Here is an 11,133-nt window from a genome sequence, read left to right as displayed (position 1 = left end):
AAATCAAATAACCACTCGTTTTTTTGTCATTCAATACCCGTTTCAGAACGGAAAATCCAATTACCAGATAAATACACGGACGCTGAACAATGATGGCAAATATCTTTTTGTTTTACAACTTTGCATTGATCCACATGTTAAATTCAGCAGTTATCATGTTTAAAAAACTAATCCTGTTAACTTTATTATCATGAGACATCTACAACAAACAAAAAAAATCCCTGAGGCTTTAGTCAGCCCAAGGCCTCTCTATTGTAATATTCTCTTGTTGACCTCATATATATTTTAAATGTAACAATAATAGACAATGTTTGATATTATTGCATTACACAGACAGGTTTGGACACATTTTATTCTATTGCTCTGAGTTAAATACATTTCACATCACGGAAACATATTCCAAAACAATACAAAACGGAGGGAGAAAACACTATGCACCAATACTGACGGGTCTACATGTATGGATGTCGTATGTACATGAAACAACCAAAACATTCATGGAGTGTAACAATAACACAGATTGTCTTTACATTTGTACCTTCAGTATGCAGACATGTAACATTTTCATGGTGTACACAACTCAGGTTGTAAATTAGAACAAGTGTGCTTATCATGACATTTTAGTGTAATGTGAATAAAATCAACAGTTAAAATATGACGAGATAAAAAGAGTGTTGGGATTTATTTATATCAATCTCATAACTTTGTATTTAGAATTCTTTGTGACATTCTTGAAAATTTTGGTGTACTGTTGAGTGTTGCACTGACAAGGTTTAGGACCACTTTGTAAAAAAACTAACACGTTCTTGCATGATTAAAGTCTGGCAAAAGGTCCTTATGCTAAAGCTGAAACAAAAACTTGAAAAGCGACACACTTCTTCTTCATCTTCTTAATCCTGCACGATTCATACCCGTCTCATCTTTGGCTAGATCTGTGGGTGCGACGTGTTACGATGGTACAGTACAGTCACAAGCTGAGATGCAAGTTTACAACTGCATCTGAGTGCGGACTCAACCCCTTCAGTTTTGTTCTTGATATTTCCGCACCATAACTCCAAAAGTAGAAAAACACAAAGGAAGAAAAAAGCATAAAGTAAGCAACTTGGTTATGAGCACTGAAAGCTGCCAGACCATGAACGAAACATGAATTAGCATCCAGCATGATAAAGAATCACAATCTTCAATATATACTTCTCCTTTTAAATAGCAACACATAATTAGCTAGCTCCTACAGCAGCACAGCAAAGGTTAAATAGTGCAGTTTTACCCTCAGCAAACCTCAAACGGAACACGCAATAACTACCATCAGCACTGTAGCAGAACCGCAAGCACTCCAAACATTGTAATACAGTAACGATGCTAATTCTGAAACACTGTCCTGCAGCGCATGTGATCAGGAGTTTGATTCAAGCACCTGGAGGCTCAAACGGTAACCGCTGTGTGTGTTTACAGGGATGAGACAGAAGGGAATTAAAGAACCCATGTTATGCATACTTACAGGAGTGTTATTTCATTTTGCTGGTCTACTAGAAGCTTCAGTTTTCAAAAACAGTATTTTTTTCCCACATTGTACATTGTAGCAGCCTGCTTTGATTGGTCAACATGGCCAACTAAAGGCAGAAACGTGGTAATATGTTGGTTCTACGTACAGATCTGAGCATAGGCAGACTGCGGGAGAAGCTGTCTTGGCATCCCAAACTAGCTGCTAGGTAGGTGTTACGCAAATGTGTTACATAGTGCTGTAGATAACAGAAAAAAGCCTGGACTTGAGGTTGTCTAAGTTTGCAGGGCCAAACCCAAAAAGCATAACATGGGCTCTTTAAATATTTCTATGAAAATATGAGTTACAATGGAGTGTAAGCAAGCAGCTGAAAAAGAGTGTCGTTCCAAAACAAGATATGTTTACAAGTAACAGGACATTCACTTTCTTGTAAATTTCAGGTGGCAACATTTCCCAAAAGTGATCTTCAATGAAATCGCTAAACTTCAGGATCGCACATAACCACAATTACTGTGCATTTCTGTTTGTACAGAAGTTCAATCATAAAAATGCAGCAGTTGTTACAATCCCTCAACACATGCGATCTGTTTGCTTTAAATGCATGATTGTGCAGCAACAAATTTCCAAAACATAAACCCAAGTAACTTGACGGAGATGGATTTTAGCATAAACATGGTCTGTACAATCTTACTGTGGGTTATACGTTTTAAGCAACATACGTTAAAAACACCACTTCACACTAACATTGAATCATCGTTGGTTATTTGAGACTGTGTTCTCTGTTTTGAGATAAGTCCAACCAGAGAAAGACTCTTCCAATCTGAGGACTTATTAGCCCTAAAGCAAGAGGAGCACTTACTCATTTGCAATAAATTGGACTCCTGCAATATGAGCAGCAGACATTGTTTTCCAGTGCATATGTGGGGCCATCTGGTGGATTCACTAACAGAGGCATACATTTAAATCTCTAAAATCCCTCATGCATATGTGCTCCATATACTTTACATCATATATATACTGTATATATAAATATATTCCAGAAAAATATACCTATTTTTTATAATCCAGACAGATGGCCTGTCCTTACGTACACCAACATCACTACTATCTAACCACACTTGGACAGTTGTGTGTTTGGAGAGCTTGGTCAACAATGCGAAAGAATTTGATCAGAAACGCTAAAACTCAGCCAAACTGTCCACTTCAACAAAGCAACATCAAACACTGTGCACACAATCGCCTGCTTCCCTGACCTACGAATAGGGATTGATTATTATGACTTTGCCACGCAACATTTACTACTTTCATTTGGTACAACAGGACATAAATGGCTATGGCGCAGTTGTGCAGGCAGCTGGTTCAAATAAAAACCCTGCGTCTCTAACTTTCAAGAACGGGAAACTGACTTCTTTCGGTCAGCTTTTGTAATTCTTCAGGGCACGTGCAAACATTAAAACCACCAAAACGTGAACAGAAAGTTTTAAGATAACAATAAAACATCATCGCCTGCACTGCATTTAAACATAAAAACGGTCAAACTGGGAAGGAATTTAGGAGCAGATAACAGTATTTCTTCTTCTTCCTTCATCTTAGCAATACAATATACAGACAACATTGGATATTCCTTTCCACCAGACGCAACCACCAAACAAGCACCATCACCTAAAATGAAAAAAAAAAATCTTGGAAAACAGGCTGCCACAGTACTTATTTATGTTAATAGAAACCACTCTCACTACTTCTGGCTGTGCTTTGTGAGTTTTTGCAGCTTAACTTCTACATATATTCTTCTGCCACATGTATCTAGCACCTGATTACCCGGTCTAAGAATATGAAGGGGCATAAGTACACTTAAAGGAGATTTGAAGAGAGTAAGAAGCAGCGTTGGTTAACAAGAGGCAAAAACACAACAAAACAGGACAAAATTCACGAAGAGTCAGACTAATTAGAGCTCCTTTTTTTCAGCGCAGCTACATGGTAGATGAAAAGTAATCGGGGCAACAATTTAATCTACCATGGTCGGTGTGAATTTTTTTCAATGTCACCTTTCAAAAAAGAATAATGTGACAATGACTGAGCAAGAATAATAAAGAGCAGCGACACAAGGCAAAAAAAGATTGTTACATTCAGAAGCAATTAGACACACAACTTACAAGCACAGGCCTTAATTTTAAACTGGAATTACAAGAAATCTATCAGGACGTAAACCTGAATGCAACGAAATATTGGTGAGTCAAATACAAAATCATTAACTTCATGAACTGCCACCCAATATGCAGTTTTGACTGGCGGAAGACAGAAAACACACCACAACACGATAATTCAAAAAAAATCTGAAGTCAGTTTTTCTCCCCTAAGGAGTGCCTTCTATGTACAGAAAGAACTGTCTGCCAACTTCCTTCTAAAAATTCGTCATTTTCCCTTCAATGAATCTTCTTTTTCAAATAATAGTAACCTTCCACTGTCAGACTTGGAGCAACTCCATGCAGTCAAATTAAAAACAAAAACGCCGCAATACCCACAAACAAAACAAAATACATAAATAAATTTTGTTTTGTACTCCCATTTGTGCCCAGAGTACAAAAGGGTATACATTATATGTGTGAGTGTCTGCGTGTCTTGTGCATATGCATGGAGATGAGTGTTGCTGCTCCTACAGGCCCTTGTTGAAGTAGACGGTGGTGGTGTGAGGACTGATCTGTCGTATCCTCTCCTGCAGATCTGGTTCCAGCGAGCTCACACTCATAGAGCTGCAAAGAGACGGTTGACGACGGTGAAAAATGTTGCCATGTTACAAAACACTTCACGCACAATGTAAAGGTGAGGTGAAAGTTGCTGTCAGTACCTTTTCTGAGGGAACAGGGCGCAGCACAGAGGAGTTGCAAACACCAGGCTGAAAACAAAAGATAGAGATGGATATTTTGTACTTGTACTTTGTACTTTTTAGGCACAGATGCTTCATGTGATTGCATAAACCAGGGTTCACTTACCACAGACCCACGAGCCCCACCTGCACTGGAGCATTTAGAATTGGAAAGCGCTACAGAGACACAAAAGTAAAAATAGACAAGAATTGAACGTGTGTGTAACATGTGGAATGTGGCATGACTCTCTTCAGCGTCACAAAACACCACCACACCCAGTAAATCCACTGACTAGAAAAAACAACAGCATGGCATTCACGAGTGCATTCTGCTTACCTTCATGAAAGCCCTCTTCTCCAGAGCATTCATTATAACAGGGGGAATGGCTGTAACAAGTAAAAACAGCTCAGGTGAGGTCTTGTGCTAAATAAGCGAACAAAGCAAGAAGAAAACTTGACACTTTAGAGGTTAGAAGTTGCAGACTTTAAGGTGAGAAATTTTAGCTTTCACACTGAGAGTGAGCCGATCAGTTTTTATATGGAGCTGCATTCAGACATACACTCCTTTCCAGTAACCTCACTGCATCTGAATGTGTCGGTTTCTTGTCTGACTAAAGCCACTTTTTCTAAAAAAGTCCCAAAGGAAACCTTACGGGTTCATACCTAGTGACATTTACAAATCCCTCTCAACATGGCACAAGTCTAAACAGCTGCATGTCATCAGTGATGCACACTGTTAAAAACAACATCACCTTTCATTTGGGACTTCTGGTACCCACACTAATTCAACTTCAATATTCACTTTCTTCTATCTGGGTCTTTAGCGTTATGCTGCACTGTTTCCAACAAGCCACTAACTTAATTAGTCTACAGTGGTGTTTTAGAGTTTTTTCACTGAAAAATGCTGCTTACTGCAACCAAAAACAACACTGAGAGCCCATAGCAAACATAAAGACGGACAGCAACACAATATCCTTAAAGTTGTGGAGATTGATCACTATGATCAAAAGTGAAAACTACCCTTTTCACATGGTCACAAATGACATCTTAAAAATATTGGTTTAAGCTGCCATTACCCATTGCAGGCACTGCCATGCCGATCCTTGACACCACCACCTGCACGATGGCCTGTTTGGCAGCACTGGCAGACTCTCCTAACCTGTTGTCGTTCTCATCTGTCACAGGGATACCGTACTTCAATTCCCTGGCAGAAAGAAGAACAAAAGTCATGTAAGGCAGTTGTAGCAGCTGCCACAATACATAAAAGCGCTCGAGTGGACAAGGCAGAGGTCACTGATCAGTATATTTTAGTATTCTCACCTCTGTCTCATGAAGGGAATGTTGATACAGTTGGCAGCAGCAACAGCAGCAAAAGGGACAAACCGGCTGACGATTGGAGGGAGACGCTGAAAAGATGCCAGAGAGTCAGAGACACATTTAGGTGATTGGAATAACATCTCAGACCAGCATGTCTTTGTTTTGATTTAATATTTTTATTCACGTGAGACACATGCATTACCGAAGCTAAGGACTTGAGTCCCAGGGCGGTTACTACGGCACCAGTAGTAGCACTAACGTAGGCCGCGCCAAGCTGGCTGCAAGAAGACAAACAAGTTAGATGCACATCACACATTAAGCACTCACTTCCTTTTTCAGCATTTGCACACTTTAAAAATAGCAGACTAATGTCACACCACATGAAGACCACAACTGAGAGTCTTTAAGAGAAACTCAACTGAGACATTTCAAAGCTGAGCTGCACTAAATAAATGTGCATGTACAAACATGAAAAGAAAAATAACAGGAACATCTTTACAAATAATGATAAAGCAAAGAAAGATGCCATAACAATTAACCTTGACTTCATGCTTAATTCATATATATTCACTGACACATTGTAATAAATGCATGCATTAGATGCCTTTCTGCAGCATTTGGAGGATGCAGATTGTGGCAACATGAAAAGATTCTGCAAATGCATGTTGACCTGACTTCAACCGGGAGCATACAATCTATGTCAGCATGAGTTCATGGTGACATGACGCTGAACATGCTTATCAGTGGAACGTAATACCGCTGTTAGGGAGATGACAGCAGCTCCCACAGCCTCCTTACAGACACTACTTTAGAGGAAGGACAGGAATGATCTAGAGTGGAAGTGAAGTGAGAAGTCCTCCCTACTTCACAGTCATGGGGGCATCTCCACTGCGGTTGGTGTAGTTGACGACAGCGTTGAAGGACTGGTTAACCCACTGCCAGAACACCACTGCCGGAGTAGTCCTGCACACATAAATTAAGAACGTGTGTTGAATGTGTATGAGGAAGTGAGATTTCACACTGTGTTTTTTTGGCTCTAGTTGTACAATTGAAAAAGTAGAGCACATAAGGTGTTACTGGTGCACTGAGTCCTAACAGCGTGCCCTTATTTTGCACTTATCCTACCCTGCAGCTACCAGTTATTTACATATTCAGTCAATCCAGCAGTTGTGATTAAAGTTCCCATGCGAGATAAAGATCAAGACATCAGTTTGAATCATCTTATTTGGGTTATGCTTGACAAGTCAAGTCAAGTTTATTTATTTTACTTGATGCCAAACGTTTGTTTCAGGAGTTTACACTCTGCACAGCATACAACACAGAATATCCTCAGTTCTTGTTGATGTTACAGAGATATGAACTGAATTCCTGCTTTGGATATTTTGGCCTTTCAATTGCATAAATGTTGGCATTCTGTTGGTCTTCTGTCTGATGTGTTTTAATCACTCAGTAAAGATAGACTTGAAGGTCTTGCATGGGTTGTTTCATCTGATAGATCACTCAATGTTTAATCTTATCTGTGTTTGTTAATTGTCCCAGTTTATACTAAATCTACTCTGTGGAGAAATTTCAGACTTTGGTGCCCTCAAGTGGCAAAAATAATACTGTGTTAGACAGCAGTGCACTGATTACCAATCAAAAGTCCTCAGCAGTAAAACAATAATAATGCAAAGTATTGAGGTTCTAAGTGTTAAATATGAAATATAATAAATCATTCCTGAATATTTACAACTATAGACAAGAAACTGTGAAATATATCAACACATTTTTAAAATGCAATATTTTCAGATTTTCTGTGACCAGTTCATTTGCACTTAAATAAATATCTAAAGTTATCACGCACATTATAAAAACTGTAAGTGATCAATTAGTTGTTTCTGCACGGCTATCAAGTGACGTATAAAACGATCACAGCCTAGTGAGTTATCAGTATTCATAAGTAAGAGTGACATTTTTTTTTTATTCTTTAAGAGGATTTTCACCCTGTGCATGGATTAAAATTTCTATTTTTAAACATGCCTGTATTCTGTACTAAAGCTGACCTTACAGTCATGTAGAAACTGTGTCAAATCCATTCATCATATTGTGTGATGATGCATTTCTATTTCTAGATTGTAATTTACAAATAGCTTTCAGTATGTTGTTTAGCATGCAGGGAAGCATGTATTGAAGCCTCCACTGTACCTGTAGAAGGTAAGCATGCAGCCTGTGATGGACATGTTCATTGGCACCTGGGCAGACATCCGACCAATCACAAACATCTTCTCCCCGGTGTCGGGGTGGAAGGCAGAGTCATAGACGTACTTTGCTCTCCAGAGCTCATCCTCTGTCAGGCCAGGCTTCACAACGCCTGCTCTGAAGAAGTCGAAACAATAGAAAGATAGAGTATTTTAACAAGAATCTATTGTGTAACAAGACAAGCTTTCTTACTTACATGTTAAACAAATGTATATGGATAAAATGTGATGTTCTGATGCTACAGCACTTTTGAAAGGACATTTTTCCAACTGCTATCTCCATTTCAGTGTGTAATGTACAGCTAGCGATGTCACTCAGTCATATCAATGCAAATTTCTGTTCATGACTCCCTTGCATATCATATATACTCATCTACCTGTAGTCCTGCACGATTACTCTGGCCTCCTCCAGAGTCTCAGAGGACAGCAGGACGTTCCTGGGATCTGTGACCATGAAGAAGTGCTGGGCGCGCCCCATGAATGTACCTTGGTCCCATCTTGGCTCCTTGATGTTTATGTTAAGGGACAGTTCTCCAGACATCCTGGCTTTCTTCTGTCAAAAGCAGAAACTGTAATAAGTACTCACACACAATGAGACAAATTCATTAGGCTCAGAATTAAATTTTCAAATAAATCTCACATCAGGTAGTGTTAAGTGCTGTACTTTAAAAGGTTGGGCAGTGTTGGTCATTTTTGATATGAATACTGTAAAGATAACCAGCATTTTGGTATAGAAAACATGTTAAAGAACTTTGATTTGAGAATTATAGCGTACGTGTGTCTCAACCATTTTTTTAAAATTCAAATGTATTATTTGAATCAGATCTATTTGGTCAAAGCTTAGAGAAAAAACACTCCAGATAATAATAGACAGAGAGCACTGTTTTCAACACTTTGTGCTATTGACACGTATAAGTATGACGGTCAGACTCCCCAGCTGCACAGGTGAAATTATTATGATTAAAAACCTTGGCATCACAGTTAAACCCTGATCTCTGCTCCAATAAAAGCTTTGAGGTGAGGACTCCTCCCTCAACTAAACAGCATAACATCCAGTAGAACTACATACAATAATCAGTGAGAAAATAACCCCAAGCAGACATTTGACTCTGTTTACTCACCCTCTCAGTACTTCCTCAAATATAAATGACACAGTTTATGTTTGATAAGATGTTCTATTTGTTCACTGTATCGAACTGATGAATGATTACAAGGCTTGTGGGTTCTTTGAAAGTAGGTTGAGGCTGGTCTAACAAAACTTCTTGTATCAGCTGTGGCTGTGAGCACAAGATATAGGACAACTGATCTAAGTCGGTACTTTTTGGCGTTTTACCAGTTAAACAAACCACCACTGTGGTTTTCTACAATGGATTATTCTGTCAGATTATTCTCTTCAGTGATGAATGCTTTTGTATAATGTTAAGCCTACAGTAACTTCTTGTTTTTTGGGGGGTTTATTGAGCTAGCCACAACCCAAGTATCACCAACTTATTATCACAAGCAAATATCACATCTGATCAGCTGAAACAAGGCTATATGTGGATTTTTCCCTTGATATAAGACTTATCTGACTTACTGATTATCAGAATATTTGCATATTACTCTTCTTTGCCTGGTTAAATATCAGCCAACAGTTTCAGTTCCTTGCCTATGTACTAGTGCACAGCCAAACTATGGCAAGAATGTGTGTGCATATTTCTGCATCATTCCTACAGTCCTTACCGACACAGCACATCCAGTGCTCAGGCCATAAAAAGGCCATAAATAAATAAAAACACCTCAGTGTACAGACCTTGGCTTTTACTTGCCATAACAAGGTCACATAACCGCCTCCACTAAAATCCACAGGCTGGAATTAGATAAAGTAAATGAGTACAGGACATACAGGAGCAAGATAGCTGATATCGCTGATTCAAGGTTAACCGCTGGATAAATGGGTAAACACACAAACAAGACAGGGCTGCTGCTTTGCTGCTGAGAAACGGACACGATAGTCACATCATTCAACTAGCCAAACATCCACGTAAAGATGTGTCTCATTGCAACTTAGCTGATCAGAGAAATAGCGCGACACACACAGTGACAGATGGGACTGAGGAAGTCACGACACGCTGCCGGTGTTCTGTCAGCAGGCAGGCTAACCAATGTAGCCAACTAGCTAGCAAGGTAGCCGGTACTGCCCCTGAAGCTCACATAGTAGAGTACGGAAATAGTCACAGAGGCAATTAAAACAAAACTAAGTTCCCGTAATACCAAATGCTAATATATACAGGATAATAAACAGCGTATTCATGTCAACAAAACAAACAACTTCATAAACTAACGTTAGCCAGTTAGCTAGCCAGCCAGTTTACACGCTAACAACTACGCTAGCACTTCAGTTAGCGCTGCGAGGACACGTATCGAGGCAGAATAAATGTTAAATAAGTCTGGTTGTGACTTTAATTGATTTAATAACTCATTGCAGTTAGCAGTAAAACATACCTGCTCTGATTTCTTCTGTTTTTTGAAAATGTATGACCTCTCAATATCACAGCACCACCGGGTGGACCTATGCTGCCTTCATGAACTCCTGGAAGCATGGTAAAGGTATATAAGAGGCTCTAATGTAAGCGGGAAAATATATTTTATATTATATATTTAAGTTATATCGAAAGCCTTTGAAATGCAAAATACAGATTCCATGCCTAGCAAAGATTAACTGATGCATTTAACAATGTCGGCCTGACGAAATATCTTAAAAATCAAGAACATTCACGGTTATATATGATCTGTTGCCAAAAATGTGCGGTGTTTCGTGTTATTTCTTCAATGAATGCAAAGAAATGTTGGTGACCTATTATTTTCTGTACTTTCTCGTCGGATTTAAGAGAAGTCGATTAAACGCAGTAAAATCAATAGCATAAAAGTTGAATGATAAAAAAAACGGAGCTTTTGAGTAGCCTTTGAAAGCAACACCGTGCATTGAAACACCGGGGAGCGGTGACGTCATTGGAGGACGTGACTAGCTGGAAACCTCTGGGTAGTGATTTCTAAGATCAAACTTCCAAATTGAAAAATTGCCTATAAAACTGGCGAACTACCACAAACAAATGCTCCTTGCTTGGTCCCTTATTTATAAACACTCTTTCTCTCCCCACACATTCCAGATTGGGAACAACAGTAATATTCTGTATAAAAACAAAACCATTTTTTTTCTCCAATTGGTTCAATAA

At 39.0% G+C, this 11,133-nt stretch overlaps 1 protein-coding gene across 1 annotated transcript; it reads right to left on the bottom strand.

The window, feature by feature from the left end:
• Positions 1-334: 334 nt before the first annotated feature.
• On the bottom strand, positions 335-10,493 carry sfxn3 (sideroflexin 3). Its single transcript, XM_023263916.3, has 11 exons — positions 10,403-10,493; positions 8,296-8,471; positions 7,866-8,036; positions 6,546-6,644; positions 5,884-5,959; positions 5,685-5,770; positions 5,441-5,568; positions 4,702-4,751; positions 4,492-4,541; positions 4,347-4,394; positions 335-4,251 (listed from the first exon to the last, which is right to left on the bottom strand). The coding sequence occupies exons 2-11, from the start codon at positions 8,457-8,459 to the stop codon at positions 4,155-4,157; spliced, it is 969 nt and encodes a 322-aa protein (XP_023119684.1). The 5' UTR covers positions 8,460-8,471; positions 10,403-10,493; the 3' UTR covers positions 335-4,154.
• Positions 10,494-11,133: the final 640 nt, after the last annotated feature.

This window comes from Amphiprion ocellaris, chromosome 16 (genome assembly GCF_022539595.1).
Source record: "Amphiprion ocellaris isolate individual 3 ecotype Okinawa chromosome 16, ASM2253959v1, whole genome shotgun sequence".
Classification (NCBI taxonomy): domain Eukaryota; kingdom Metazoa; phylum Chordata; class Actinopteri; family Pomacentridae; genus Amphiprion; species Amphiprion ocellaris.
Note: the sequence above shows the minus strand (reverse complement) of the source record. Positions and strands in the feature narration are given on the sequence as shown.